General features: G+C 40.8%; 1 protein-coding gene across 1 annotated transcript in view; it reads right to left on the bottom strand.

Annotated features, from left to right (window-relative positions):
* The window catches only part of TLN2 (talin 2), a 138,971-nt gene that overhangs the window by 15,073 nt on the left and 108,136 nt on the right, over positions 1 to 15,762 (bottom strand). Inside the window, exons 43-52 of the mRNA XM_066328590.1 lie at positions 15,467 to 15,568; positions 14,014 to 14,133; positions 12,366 to 12,512; positions 11,438 to 11,604; positions 10,541 to 10,724; positions 9,782 to 9,907; positions 9,362 to 9,478; positions 7,206 to 7,391; positions 3,298 to 3,405; positions 1,486 to 1,591 (exon numbers count right to left, since the gene is read on the bottom strand). Of these exons, the coding sequence (XP_066184687.1) occupies positions 1,486 to 1,591; positions 3,298 to 3,405; positions 7,206 to 7,391; positions 9,362 to 9,478; positions 9,782 to 9,907; positions 10,541 to 10,724; positions 11,438 to 11,604; positions 12,366 to 12,512; positions 14,014 to 14,133; positions 15,467 to 15,568 (1,363 nt within the window). The remainder of the gene's footprint in view (positions 1 to 1,485; positions 1,592 to 3,297; positions 3,406 to 7,205; positions 7,392 to 9,361; positions 9,479 to 9,781; positions 9,908 to 10,540; positions 10,725 to 11,437; positions 11,605 to 12,365; positions 12,513 to 14,013; positions 14,134 to 15,466; positions 15,569 to 15,762) is intronic.

Raw genomic sequence — 15,762 nt, 5'->3', positions numbered from 1 at the left:
ATGTCACAGAAAAAATTGTAAAGCAGAGGGGAAAGAAGTATTTAGCAGGATTCTTCTCTCATGAAAGTAACTTATTTAATAATTATGTAAGCAAAGAAGCTTCAAAAAGGGATACTGTCCATACTGGGAACAAAAGCAGCTGTCACTCAACTTGTGTTTACCATCAGATGGTTCCTAACTTGACCAAACCATGGGGTACATTGAGAAGTCAGACATAATGGTAGAGAAAACAGGCTACAGCCACCACAGTCAGCCCCTGCACACTCTGCAGTCACCTCCTGCACAGACCTGGCTGTTTGCTGGCAGCGGTTGGGGATGAAGTTAGCACTGACTGAAGAAGCACACTTTCTGCAGTGTGTGTCTAACAGTGATGTAGAAAATGCCAAAGCAGTTTCTGTGTCTGAAGGGCATCTGAAGGGCAGCTTATTTTTTTTTTGCTGTTGACTTTTTGGCATTTCTCTTTTCTCAAAGAAATTTGGTAGATCCACAAAATGAATACTTGGCTGGAAGTGGTTTCAGATTTTTGGAAGTTGTCAGTGCGTTGTTATTTTTGATTTCCTAACACCATTCTCTGAATTACAGGATTGAGAAAGCATCCCTTTTCTGAATTGAGGGAAACAATGAAACAGCCAGAAGAAGTTCATAACCTCTAAGGGCATGGTCTCAAAACCATTCCTCAGCTCAAATGCTGTACAGGATGAAGACATTCTAGATTAAACCCTAATACTAGCAGATAAACAGGGGGGGGGTGGGGGAAGGGGAAAGAAGGAAGCAAGTATAAACATAGTCAACCCTAAATTTGTAAAATGTAACAGTTCCTCTTCAAAAAAGGCATTTGATAAAGGTTAAAATATTTACATGTTAAATTTGTTAGGAGACAATTTTATGGTGTACCTATAAATTAAAATGAGGAAAGAAAATTGTGAATGGTTAAAAAACATTTTACTTCTCACAAAGAAAGCTTCTAAAGTGGATGATGACATCCTGTACAGGCAGCAAGTGGAAAAAGAAATAAAGTGTCTTTTAAATTTTAATGAATATGAATTAAAATGCAAAAATTGCCAAAAATTAATAAATGTGTCCAAAGATGAGAATTATATAAAGATTTAAAAAAAAAGCACTTAGGGAATAGAAGAAGTCTGATACTGGCTTGCCTTGTAGCAAATGGAAACCAAAATTTTGAAATATAAAAGAGAATGAAGAAAAAGCTGAAGAATTCCATGAAGCTACTTGCACAGGGAAATTGCATAATGGAGATCACTGTTTTAAGAAAAAGAGTAACTATATTAAGAGATAAGGAGGAAAGAAAAAATAGATTCCCATATATGAAAATGGCTTATAGTCCAGCTTCATTTCCAAGGATCATGTACTGATAACAGCAGGAAATAACTGAGAAGAGCTGGCAGTGAATATTACAGAGAATATCAGCTCATCCTCTCTGGAGTGATGAGCACACTACACTGGTAGCCTGGCTTCCCAACTCACCCTTCATTGCTTCTGCTGACTGGATGAGCTCTGTGACAGCACCTGCAACCCGCTTGGAGAAAGAGGCCAGCTGATGCTTTAGCTCTGGAGTTGCTTTTTGAAGAATCTAGAAAAAGAGAATGCATGTTAGTAAGGAATCCAGAATGCTGGAAGATTCCCAAGGCACTCTAGTGAAAGATTTATTTTGTATAGCAATTGAGAGCCCAGTGAGAGAACTGTAGCTGTCAGTGAAGCACTAGGAGCAGAGGCTGACACTACAATGCTGGACACACACCAGGAAAGTGGCCCTGCCTTGCGCAGCTACAGGAACTGACAATGTTGAAATGTGGCTGTTGAATATCCCCTGGCACCCCTGTAAGCATCCCTGGCCTGCCCACTGAGGGTACGACTGAACTTAGTGACAACTGTATCACAGTGTGCCAGATGGACCAACTCGAGATTCCTAATCCACATGATCTAACATTTCTGGAGGTTATAAATTAAATGAGATTGCTGACCTAGGATTTCTAAACCACCAGAATTTGCTAATGCAGCCAACACTAGGGAAGGGGCAGGGGGTGGTACAAGGGGACAGAACTTGCTCCTGGCTTTAGGGCACTGAACGTAAAGAGGCTTAGGGCAAGAAAGGCCTGTTCAGTAAAATGGAACATGCCTTTCTTACCTTAAGCCTCTTGACTTATGCAGAGAGAGAGAAATAAAATGAGCAAAAATTGATTCAAGTCTTTGGTCTGTTCTGGCACTTAGTTTGAAACACATACGGCCAGTGTTCTAGGGGTCAAATCTGAAAAATTCCCCACAGCCCTCTAAACTAAAAATGGATCAGACATCCAATGCTAAATCACTTACTGCATACAGCTCTAAGAATTCCATTACTAAGTTCCAAGTTTCTTGAACTATTTTGCCTGCTAGTGGCAAGCACAATTGTGACTGTACTTTTATTTTATATATGAATTTCAGCAAGGTGATGCAAATAATTACACATGATCTGTTCTCAGCAGAAAAACTGATTTAAGTTTCCTAATCAGCAGTTAGTGGCTGCAAATTCCAGTTTCAGAGACTTTAATATGTCAGCTGAGAATCACCTAAAAGAAATCACTGCTCATCCATGAAGCTAATTGCTGGTTTAAGTCTTCTCCAGAAACTTCAATATCTCATAAATGTTAGTTCAAACACATTTTATTGCTTCCTACAAAAGTAATAGCAACAGAAGAACAAATATTATGGGATAATTGATATATTATGTGAAAATTACGTATGATCAAGCAAAGCCCACTGACAGCAGGATTCATGAGTTTGGATTGGGTGCAGAAGTTTTATGCAGAGCTTTTGGGGTGCCAAGTCTGATGTGTTGGAGAGTTCTTTGTGAGGCACTGCTGGCTGGGGGTTTTGGGATGGCTTGGAATAGGTGTGGCTGTGAGAGGCATGTAACAGTGCCTTCATGAAGATTATGTAACCTCTTCAATCTAGGGGACAGGCTTGTGCCTAGTATGTCTTCTGTTTACTCTGGGCTTAAAAGAATACTGAAATGCCTTATTTTAATTTCTTTGTCAGGGACCTTTTTACATTCAGATCCGTATTGCCTCCAGATCTGACCCTGAATGCAGCTCCATTTAAGTACTCCAATATTCTCTCTGCCTCACAGTTTGAGCTGAAATATTGAGGTTCCTTTAGCTTGCTCTAACAATGAACCTTCATAATCTTGTGACAAACTGATAAAACCTAGCAGTGTCACCAGCAATCACTACAGAAAGATGGCAGTGAGATGACTCTCCTTGGAAGCAGCCCAGTCCATGCATGTCGATGCCTCCTTACCAGGAGAACATGCTCCAGGAGTTCCAGGTATCCCAGGGTACATTCTGTTCCAAAGCGCAGGGCTCTCTCCCGAACTTCTTCACTCACATCTGGGTGATAGGATGCTTGCTAGGGAGGCAAAACAACATCAGTATCCAAAACAGCTCCCACGTGAGAAGATCAACACAGAGAGATGGGGGAAAGACAAGGGAGGAGATTTTTTTATAGTGTGCAACCGACATTTGAGCTTAAGGGCCAGCCATTTCTGTTGTAAGCAAATGGTGCTGGAAGAGCAGCAGAGCTCCAGTTCTGTAAAGGCTCATTAATGGTGTTAGCTTGATGGAGATTTAACACAGCAGTAGCAGTGCTGGAACCATCTGTTTAAACACAGAGAGAAGCTGCAGCAGAGTCAGGCCTTTGTAAGGATTTCCACTAAGTGTAATGTCTGGCATTTGATACACGGCCCAACTAATTCAATCGTTTTATTTTTAATAAAAAGTGAAACCTGCATCCTCTTCAAAGCCTTGTACTTTCTACAATAAACTTCTAGGGAACGTTTTTATTGAGCAGAAGCACCACTTGTAGCCAAGTGAAAGTTCCCAAAACGCATTGCATTTCCTCTCATAGATCAGCTCCTTCCACTCCTGCAGCCTTTCCTCTCCCGTTGGGATGGGGATTAGCTCACGGCTCACTTATTTTCGGCCTTCCTGCAACCCACAACATCCCGAGCCAGGGCGGGCTGGTCTCTGGGCTCCCTCTGCAGGGAAGCTCGGGATGAGCAGAGCACAGAAACGGCCCCTCCTCATCCCACCACCACCCTGTCTGAGGGGAAGGAGATGGGAGAAACAGGGACGGATTTTCCTCATCCTCAGCATACTTCAAATGAGCTGCCAAAGCCCAAAAAGTTCAGAACCGTTCTGGGTTGGTTTTTTTGTTTGTTTGTTTGTTTTGTTTTGTTTTTAATTTTCAAACAGACGAAGGGCCCCTGAATGTTTCTTATGCATACATTGTAAAGCACCCTAAAATACTATTTAAATAGTACTGCACTTAAATATTACTGTAATGCAGGGAATTAGAGCAAGCCTCTGTAGGAGGGAAATATAAAGTTCTTTCTGTGTTTTACATATGTAGCCAAGACTGGTCAAGTGTATTTTGAGAGCCTTTTTAGGGTTCAGTATATATTTCATACACTTCACAGCCAAGAGTTCTTTTAGGAAATCATTTTCATAACCCAGAAACAGCCATACACACATCTCACTACACTGGTGGGGACTTGCAACAGAAATGTGTTCTCTTCCAGCCTTGGGCAGAAGGTCTGCCCAAACATCTCAAACTGAAACGTGTCTGAAGAGCCAGAAAACACATTTGTTTCTTTATGCTGAGGCTTCCTGCACTATCAGCCCTCATTTTCTCTCCACATGCTTTCCACAGCAGTTGGGCAGCCAGCACTACCTGCCTCTGGTCCAACTCCTACCCTGTCAGCACAGCTGGGGTGTGGAGGAAGGTGTTTGAGGGGCTGCTGTGAGCCCCCAGAGCTGTCTCTTCCCTGGCTGAACCACAGCTTGGCTGTCTCTCCTCCTCCAGCCCAGGCTCTGCTCAGCTGCCTCCAGTGCCACCAGCAGCAGCACAACCAGTGCTGAGAAAAGGTGAGAAGTTGTTTCCCTCAATCTGCTGCCTGTGGAATGATCTAAGTGTTAGCTTGCTTCCAGTGTTTCCTGTGGGTTTGATAGGCCTTTCATATCTGTTTCCTTTCCAACAGCAAAGAGTGATACTACACACAGGTTAATTACTGCATTATTTTAATACAAATAGATAATAAAAAAAGAAATTGTTGTGTTATCTTAGGGCCTGCTCTAACATTCAATAAATGTAATTACAGCATTTCCACCGACTTTAATGAGAGTTATCTCAGTACATCCCACAATAAGCATCCTTATTGTCTTTTTAAATAGCATCTGCTTATAAGAATTTAATTCATAATGAGCACTGTAAATTCATCTATAGCAGACCAAGCACAGGCATCCATATAGCTGTTAATTCAAACTCCTTATACTACTTGCTTTAGGCAACAGGCAATTAAATAGAACTTCTATTCAAATTCCTGACACTGGGGAAGTCAGAGCTGTTCTGTACAGCTCTACCACAGATCATACACATGCACCTGTGTCTTGGCCCAAAGAACATACAAATCTGATAACTTATCAGTGCTAATTGTACAGCAGAGCTTAATATCACTATAAAATCCCTCCAGTTTGTCAATTATCACAAAACCCAAGTCAGATTACATCACATGGCTTTTACAGGACAGTTGGGCGAAGACTGCTGGTTCCTATCCCTAAAACAAAGGAATGTGGTTTATCATGGAAATGCCATGTCCAGTAGTCGATTTGTAGGATTAATGGCATAAGATTTTTAAGACTCTGAGCAAAATTTGTAGAAACAAGATTTTCTAAATCAAGTCTGGCTCAAACTGTGTATTTAAAATTTTTGTTAAATGACACAGCTATTTTCTCATACATTTTAGACAAAGCATAGAATTAGTACTCCTTGAGACTTTTCCTGTTTGTCCAATAAATGCTCTTGGTCTCAAGAAAGTAGACTAGATCTTAGGCCTTGACACTGTATCATTACAAGTAAAATGATTCCCAGCCCTTTTCCTCCTGAAGGCTCCTTTCTTTGTGAAAGCAAATCCCTGGGAGATCACAAAGGCTTTTCCAGCATCCCAAACCTCCACTGTTCCATTTGCAGGAAGGTTCATCCTGTCAGCCACTTACAATACACAAACCACTCAAATCATTAAATTAACTGGGAGCAAATGCAAACATAAAACCATAAAGAAAGGAATACTCATAAATAGATGTTCAATAGTTTGTACTGGGCTGCACATGCATGGAAGGGTTTTATAATGTTAATAAAACCAGAGGATTCTGTTCCTAAGAATCTGCTGCCTGTTTGGAAAGACAAATCAAAATCTGAAGCATGCAAAGTGGTCAAGAATTGTTAGACACTAAAAAATCTGCTACAAAACTAAGTCAATAAAAAAAGTTTCATTCAGTGGTTTTGTATAAAGGCAGTTCTAAATTAGAACTTGCACTTTTGAAAGAGGATCATTTTTTGAACCCTTCTGTTTGGGCAATATTAGGCTAAAAATCAATGTGGGACTGATGTAGGCAGTTAGGATTTGATCAAATACTGAAAATCACACACCACACAGAGAGCACCATTATTCCACTGTCACCTTCCATACATGGAAAGACAAAAATAAATAACTATGATTTACAGGCAAAGACAGTTTATGACTACAGTTGCTACTGAAAATCAAAAGGAATGAGATCCTCATAAACCCATTTTTTATGCCTAGATTCTTTTATCATCAGAACAAAGTCAAATGGCTTAACAGTCATTTATGGAGCATACAGTGTAGAAAATAGAGCTACACTGCTTTTATAGGGATACAGTTATTTTAATAAAAAAATTGCAATAAAAATTGCACACATTTTTGAAAAGTGCAAAAGAAATTGAGCAAATCAACAGATTCAGTCAGGGGGGAAAAGAGCTACTAAAGATAGATCAGAGTGATTTCTTTCAGCATTCTGGGAATATTGAAATTGTATTTGTGACCACAGGAATATTTGTATATTCTACAACTTGCATAGGTGGTTTGTCTTCTGACTGGAAACCAGGAAATTTCAACTCAAATAACATTCCTCATTTTCACAAAAAGAAAACAGTAAAAATAAGTGCTGTGGGTTTTTTTATGTGCATGGCACAAAAAAAATCCTTTCTGAGAGAGGTTCCCTTAAAATTACCTCACCCATTCACTTTCTCATATGAAAAGCAGAAAACTGAACAAAATACACCCTGTCCTCTGGATGTAGAGGCACACAAACACAAAAAGATCAATCTTAGGCAAGGAAGGCAATCTTTACCTTACAGGCTGTTAGCATGTCAGCTACGGCTTTGCGGCTCAGATTTGCTGTGGCAATCACATCCTCCTGCCTGCACGAGTTCCCAGCTGCAACAGCTTTGGCAGTTGCCATGGTGATGCCTTTCGTCATCCGGATTGATTCTTCAGGTGATGATGTCTTTTCTGGAACCTCGCTCGACTGAAACACCTAAAAGTGAAAGCAGAAGGAAAGTCTGGGACCAGTCCAGTCAAAGCAGAACAACCATGAGAAGGAGACAGCAAACGGAAGCAGCCTTCGAAGAGCAGGAAATCAGAAACACATTTGGAGTACTTGGGTATCATTCCTGCTTGTCATGGGCCTGGATCTGATAAGCCTGCTCACCTACAGACACCAGAGAGAAACAATAAGCTGAGGGAAGGAGACAATAAAAAGTGTTAACCCATTCATCTCATCTTCATTTAACCACCCACATGACAGTTACAGGCAGCTGTTCAGAGCCTTACCCAATGAAAAGAATTACTGTTCCTTTCACTGCATTCTTTTCTCATCCTGACTGCTGTTTAGGCTGGTCTGCTGACATGAGGAGACCTTTCCCCTGCAAAGGCTGGACCCTACCAAGTGCTTGTTGATAGCACAGAGCAGTAGAGACTGAGAATATCACCAACTAAAATATTCAAATGTGTCTTAAAAAAGCAGAGGTGGAGCGTTGTATCTTAGGCTATATTTAGTCTCCCTTAGGAACCTAAGGATATAATTTTGCAGGGTGAATCATGTGAAAATAGTTCAAATTACCTGACAATTACATGAATTCTGGAATATAGGAACTGTGGGAAGATTAAGGTAACAAGAACTGTGCAATTGTACTTGGATCACATATCTTCTTTTCCTGAGCTTTAGTCTGTATTTACTTGCCTTTCTTTTACTGTGCAGGGGCAGTTTGGAGTGCACAATTAAGCAGGACCACACACAGTGCGACCTAAGCAGGTCAGTGGTTTCAGAATGCAAATGTCTGGACAAAAATGAGCCTGGTCTATACCCTGTGCTCCCAGTTAATCAGTTTGTCACTCTCTCTCTCCAGAAATAGAAGCGATGTTCAAAAATGAATTCTAGTTATACGTGTGAAGACATCCCTCAATGTTGCTCAGAGTCAGCCCCTGGAATTCCAGATCAAGCCTGACAGATCTTGAGTACCTATTTGCCACCCTCTGTTCTCCCCATGAACACAACGACAACACCACAACCACAGGTCCATCCCTTAGCAATGCTGACAAAAGCAAGAGGAACATTTCAAACAGATACCAACCAAACTGAGAATATGCTAATGCACAATCCTCCAGTGACAGATCTGAACAGGTTTTAGCTCAGAGTCACCGGATGGGATGTAAGAGCCAGGCCTACATGAGGATACACGACAGTAACTTGTGAGATATTGTACAGAACATCCCTGATCAGGTACCAGATCAGGAGGTTTTATGATTGCCATATGCATTCCCAATGCATATTAAATAGATATTTAAAAAACATATTTTTAAATAAATTTCCTCACTACAACAGCTTTGCTCATACAGTGAAAACTTGGTGTTTAATGGAGAGCATTTCACAAGACAAAATGGTGCCATGGTGCAGTTATGGTGTAAGAATTGCTAATCCACAGCCTATACAACAAAGCATTTCCTGCTGAAGGCTGTGTCTACAGGATTTTTTAACAAAAATTGACTGTAAATAAAGGAAGGGAAAAAAATCAGGCCTGTTCACAAACATGCAAGTAATTATTTATGTCACTTACTACTATGCTAGTAAAAAAAAAACCCTAACTATACATTTATGTCTTAAAGAGGAAAGAAAACAACTGTCATGGTGTAACACCTAATCTGGGAGAGAATTCCAGACTATCATTAATTCCTGCTTACACAGAATATCCATAGCAGGCCATGTATCAGAGGTAGAATCATTTCATAATAAGGGAAAAATAGAAACAAGTTTAAACTGCAGATGCAGTATGAGAGTGATGCTGAGGAGACACTACCAAAGGCAGGATCAAAAAAAAGTGAACAGCATCAGATCAGAAAATAATATCTGTACTGAAAGCTTAAGGTCTAAAGGAGAAGGAAGCAGTTGCTGCCAGCTCTGTATAAGGACATACTTGCAAAAGCCACTACAAGTATTTAGTTCAGTACCGTGAGCTCCTGTTTGATGTACTCAATTGTGGCTTCGAGGGCTCTTGTCCCTCGAGTAGCTTCATCTTCTACTGCTTTAACAGTCTTCAAGAGGGATGTGACATTTGTTACCATCACCTAAAGAGGAGAGAAGTGAAGACAAGAACATGTGAATCCTTCCACCTATTTTCAGAGGTGGCAGGGTAAGAAGCAAGGCAAATGAAGCTGGGAAGTATTGTTATTTCTAATAGGACCTAAGAGACTTCATGAATTCTACTTGTTACAGGACTAAATCTCAATTCTTGTGTTGGCCATGATACCATGATAATTAAACAAACAAAGAAATGAGGCAATCAGAAATCACTGAAGTCAAAGTTCCAGATGTTTATCAAATGTGATTGCACAAACACTTTCAGATAAAATTTAGGAATAAGGTTTTACCTTGGCAGCACCTTTCAGCTGGTACATGGATGGATCATCTGCTGGTTTGCTGGCAGCTCCTTTGGTAGCACCAATGAGATCAGAAAGGGCCTTTGCAACATCCTTGATAGCATTGATCAGAACAACCTATGGAATAAGAAATAGGTATTTCTATAAAGCTCAGGCAATAAAGAGGGTTTCATGAGGGTGTGATTTTTAGAACACAGCTAAAAAAATCTATGTTTTTTCAAACATCTGCAATATGCCTGCCTGCCTTCATTTCACTGAGAACCAACCAAACAACAGAAAAAACACTAGGAATAATCCACACAGAAAAGTTGTAGAGTTAATTGAAAAACAAGACAGATATAGCTGGAGAATCACAACAGTTTGCCAGTCTGCACAAATAATACAGAGCACAGCCCAGACATAAGCTGGATAAGCAGCTTTAATGAGCTGCAAGCTCTTCAGAACAAAAATGGGATGAGCCAGAGTTCCAAACAAAAATTAGTAAAAATGAGCCAAATACTCTGCCAGAAGCATCCCAGCTGGAACACAGCAGTGAAATAAAAGCAGAAGAGGTTACACAAAGGCCTGACTAGTTCCAGTCAATGCTTGAGCCTCTTGACTGTGTTCTAAACAAGTGATATCTGAGTAAACCCAGAAAACTCCCAGAGGAGATGAACCATATTGTGTTGCTTAAAAACATAAGTCACACAAAGTTCTACCAAATGAAAACTGTTTTCTGTAAGAATGTCAGAAAATCTTAAGACATCTCACCTGTGTTTCAGGATCATCAGATCCCAAGCTAGCTGCTCCCAATTTTACTACCTCAGCAAGTTGGGTGATGGTGTTAGCTGATGACTGAGCTGCTTGGGCCAGTTTGTCCTGACTTGAGGCAGCGCCAGAAACCAACAATTTTGTGTCTTCAACTAAAGCTTTTGCTGTTTTCAGGATATTTTCCCTGTAGCAAAAGAAGAGGAAGCAAGGAAGGAGTGGAAAAGGAGAAGGGAAAAATGTGTTTTCCAGTGTTATGGTGACTAACAGCTACACGAAAGAGCTGATCTAAATCATCATATCAGTTCATAAAATAACACAGGTCAAGGGTGTACGTTAAAAAAAATGCAAACCAACTATTAAAACAGCAGCAGAGCATCTGGGGCAAATGCAGGGCAGTGTAATAAAATGAGGCCATTTTGAAAAGAAATAGATTGGGCAGTAGCATCAGAGAGCACTGTATTAGAATACTAAAAGGAAAATGTGGCCATGCTGTGAGAAAAGTACCAGGTGTTGAACATCCATATTAATCAGCATATTGTAAGAAAAACTGAAGTAAGGATGGATGAGGAAGGTAGAAGGAAGAATGGCAACAGGAACAGAGCTGGTATGTGTCCTGGTCAGGGTTCCCCACCCCTTCCCACCCGCATCCATGTTTCGACATGTCAAGACAACAAATCCAAAGCAACGTCTGGGTAAAAGAAGAAATAATTTTGAGTATGCAGTTCACAAACAAGTCAAGTCCCAGGTTTCCTATTTCTCTTCTCACTCTCCTGCCTTATTCAGTTTCATTCACAGGAATCCAAAAAGGTAAAAATTTATCTCTATGTCCCAGTCTCTTCAGCCAGTTCCACTGCTCCCCTGGGCATGCACTCTTCCATCTTTTTCAGCAACACTGACCTGTGATCTGCAAATGATTCATTGTTCTCAGCATTAAGGGTTCCAGCAGTAGCAAACATGATAGTGGTGTCCAGATCTGCAATTATCCCAGACACAGCACTGGCTGCAGTAATACAGGCTTGTGTGCCTTTGTTCCCTGCCTGGAGGGCAGATAAAACCAAGGAGACCTAGAAACAACACAAAGCAACAAGGTGGTCATCGAAAGAAAGTTGGTCCTGTGAATCATAACTACTCTATCAGCTTTAAGTTTATTTACAAGGTACTGTCTACCCCTGCCTAAATTTGGAATTGTTCCTACTCCTGGGATAAATCATGAAACTGGTACAGCTGAGAGCACATTAACACAGGCTGAACCAATAGTGATTGGTGAAATCTGAAAGCCACTGGCACCAACTCTCAATGTTCATGTCCAACAAAAGGAGAGAGATGCCATCAAAAAGGTTCAACAAAACTACCCAGACCATTTATTTGAAGAGGATGTTTCCAAAGACCAAGAAGCCGCACAGAGTTTGAAGGTGCAGTTCTAGGCAGTTACTTTGGCCCTGTCCTAAAAGAAGGACGTTGCTACATGAAACCATGTCACTGACCAACCTCACAGTGACTGTGGCCAGGGAGCACCTCCTCAGGCACAAGAGCCATCTCACATCTTAGGATATTGCTTTGGACCAATCTCCATCTGATAGGAGGTTGAAGTTTTATTGCAAGGCCTGAGGAAGGACTAATCATGGGCTAATCCAGCACATCAACACCAAATGCTTAAAGGAAAAGGAGGACCTTTGGGAAATTCAGACTGTACTGTACTAAAATGCAAAGTTAATGAAGGTATGAAAGTTAAAATGCAAAGTTAACTGAATCCAGTTTGACTGGTTTACTCCCAGTGGAAGCTTGGTAGACAAACACCACGGGGTAACAAGGAAAGCTGTCTTACCTTTTCTGTGACAGCACGAGCACATTCTATCAACTCCCTTTTGGTGTAGCTGTCTGTAGGGCAAATCTGGAGAGCTCCAGCTTTTTGCACAAGAAAGATACAACCATGGCCAAGTTCCTGCACCCGAGTCCTGATCTGGAACCCAATCTAGGTGGTAGAGGCACAAGGAAAAAGCAAGAAAAAAGAAAGCAAATAAAGAGATGTCATGCTGATACACTGTGTCATCAGAAACGGAAACACCATTTCTCTGGTGAATACCAATATTCTGCCCACCACTACACCCTCTGGAAAGATCAGAAAAAAAGCACAGCTGTAATTCCATCTACACATGAAGCACAGCCCTATAAAAAGCTCCTTGAGGAAACACGGCAGGAATGACCCAGAGCCCGGGAAAGAGAAGGGATAAGACAGGTACCCGAGTCAAATGGATATATTGTTTTCACATTTAAACAACACGACTTTGTCAACCAGAACTGCTTGTCAGTGTGAACTGTACTCAAGGTATGTGCAACAGGTAAAAAAGCACACAGTGCTGTACATTGCTGAAATTGGGTCAAAAATGTCAGTATGTGGTTTTTTTTTGCTTGGTTTTGAACCTCGCACAGTCTTCACTCTCCAGAATCAACCACGTCCATGTGGAGCACTGAAATGGGGAAAACCTTGCTATTACCACTTCTGATTTATTAATAATCTTACATCCTAAGATGTGTGGTCCTTGTTTTGAAACATGATAGTTGTAGTCTCTGCATGTATGCCATCGTTCTGGTGTGATTTGGGATTAATACATGAGCAGGAATCACAGCCATTAGTATCACAAATGGAATAATTTTAACCTCAGGCACAAAGTAACATGCAGAAATAGTAATTCAACTTAATATTGAGCCAAGTGCAAGCCACTGCTTTTCATGTAGCTACTGAGCACAAAACATTTAAGTGTATCAGCAGCATGTGTGAGCACAAAGTCAAAAACTCTTTAAAGGACTTTTATGTAGATAATCTGATACATCTGGAGAAGGTGAGACACCCTCTTACCCCATCTTGACAAAGTTTATGTTCCAGTAAGAAGAGAAGGGTTAAAGGGCAGTTGGTGCAGTTGTGCTCAGAGAAGATGCAGCAATTCCCACAACAGGTTAATGCAAGTGAGGTGAACAGCCCGTTCTCCTCACTTAGCACAAGGCAAGTAAGATGCTTCTCCCACATCACATTCCACCTCTGAGCTATGGAGGATGTCCTTCAGCAAAAGATACTTGTGCTCCAACTGCATGAATCTCACTTTCAAGATAGGAAATTATACTTAAAATCATTTACAGGCAAGATAAAAAAAGCATATACAAATTTGTAACTTGTCAAAACACGCAAGATTGAAGGAAAGCCACATAGTAATAAATTAAGAGTTTTAAGTTTTCTTTCTATTTGCAAGTTGCCTGTAAGTGAAAGCCCCAAGTAATTTAGGAGGTTCTGCTGTGGTCTATAGAATTATCCACTTTTATCCCAAGCTGTTTCTTTCTAAAGCCAGACAGAGGTTTTGTTCTTTCATTGGGCAATTCTTATAACAAGGCTTGTCACCTTTACTGTGTTTTCACAGTAAAAGAACACCCTTGTTAACACCACCGTGTACAGAGAATAAAGAGGTCTAAAAGCTGCAGACCTCCTCTGGTTCTGCCGTAGCCGCAGCCATTCGGCCCTGGAGAGCCAAATGCCCATAGTCATTGGTCATTTGCGACGCAAGTCCTCCCAGCTCCTCCGGGTTAGTAACCGACTTAGTCATCTGGAAAAAGAACACAGGCAAGAGAAAAAGACAATTGACAGGCATGAGAATAACTTGTTAATACACCCCAGATTAGAAGCACACTCATCTGTTTGGCCACGCTGATAAAATGGGGTAATCCGCTTGCCATGGAAGGGACGTGTCCTCCAGCAAGAATTCCAGAGGAAACCCAAGCAAACATGCTTTATTAGAGTCATGGCAACTGGGCAGTTGCTGCACATATAGAGGAATCAAAGAGCAGCAGTTAGAGCCAATACTTCACTCTTTGACACACAGGGGCCCTTGGTCAGGGACAGTTATTCACACTGGGAAGGAAAGTGGGATTTGTGTGTCACAGCCACCTTATTTTGTCAAAGGTGAGCTAATCCCCATCTGCCTCAGCTGAGACGTGGAAGCATGGAAATGGAAAAATCTGAGGAGCAATGCAAAACACATCTCAGATGAGGGAACAGCATGGAGAAGAAATAGGCAGGATGACACAGAATGTCTCAGTAGAATGTCAGTATAAATAACTGAATCTCTCTTTAGAAAATTCCTACCTTTTAACAGAGATAGATAGCTCTTTTGTCTCAAATTAATGCAAGCAAAAACAACGGAGGTCCATCCCTGGGACAAAACTAGTTTTAGACCAATTTCTGCTGTCATAGATAGCAGAATCATGGACTTGTCTTGACTGCAAGAGCGATTTGTGAAAAGTCCTGTTTATAGCACTCATGAACAGCCACCTCAACTCTCTCAACAAAAAATTAGCAACCACAGTACTGTTCCAAGGGAAAACACATTATGCATTGCTGTGAAACACAAGTCAAGAAAAATCTCAATTCAACAGGTGTCAATTTTTTCTTTTTTTAAACCCAGGTGAGTCATAGAAATGAAAGAAAAGGACAGTGTGGGATGTTGATCTATATTCATTCATTAAGCATTATAGGCCTCTTAAAACACTGATGTTATTTCACTAGCTACATGAAAATATTTTTGTGAAAGAGTATCCTGAAGTCACTGATAAACAAAAGGTGGCATTGCAGCCCAGTTAAATGGGCTGATGAAAAAGCATGTCGTTTTCTTTTTATTTCTCCTCAAAAATGAGCCAAATAAAGAACTTTTGTGCAGAAGAGCCACAATACAATTCAGTGCTTGTCCTGTAGAGGACTCCTCTATGATCACACTACTAAGATGCAAGAGTTAAATTGACAAAGTCACTCCTTTTGCTCCATTGCCCCAAAAGAGATAAGATGATTGAAAATTTGATGATCAAGAGTCTCTCAACACTGCGCAAATAATTCCATGTTCCTTATGTACGCAGAGTTTGGACCCTGTAAAGGTAATTTCTTACCATTTCCTGTGCTGTAACAGCAATGGCTTTGGAATATTTCACCACAGTGGTCTGATAGTCAACAAAAGTTCCTTTTGGATCTGGAGGTGTACCTTCATCCAGCTGCAAGACACAGGGAAAAACACAGCATTAAAAAGTCCCAATAAACAGCGTACTTTACAGGCAATAGGAAAATTGTATTATAGATTCAATTCTATGATCTCCTCTCTCTCCAGATATGCAAGTGAAAATAGTGCACCAGGATGTACAGAGAAGCTCAGCAAATACTTGAGCCCAGGTTATGAGCCTGGAAGATG

The sequence above is a fragment of the Sylvia atricapilla genome, chromosome 13, assembly GCF_009819655.1.
Source record: "Sylvia atricapilla isolate bSylAtr1 chromosome 13, bSylAtr1.pri, whole genome shotgun sequence".
Taxonomy (NCBI): domain Eukaryota; kingdom Metazoa; phylum Chordata; class Aves; order Passeriformes; family Sylviidae; genus Sylvia; species Sylvia atricapilla.
This window is presented reverse-complemented; position numbering and strand designations above follow the sequence as displayed.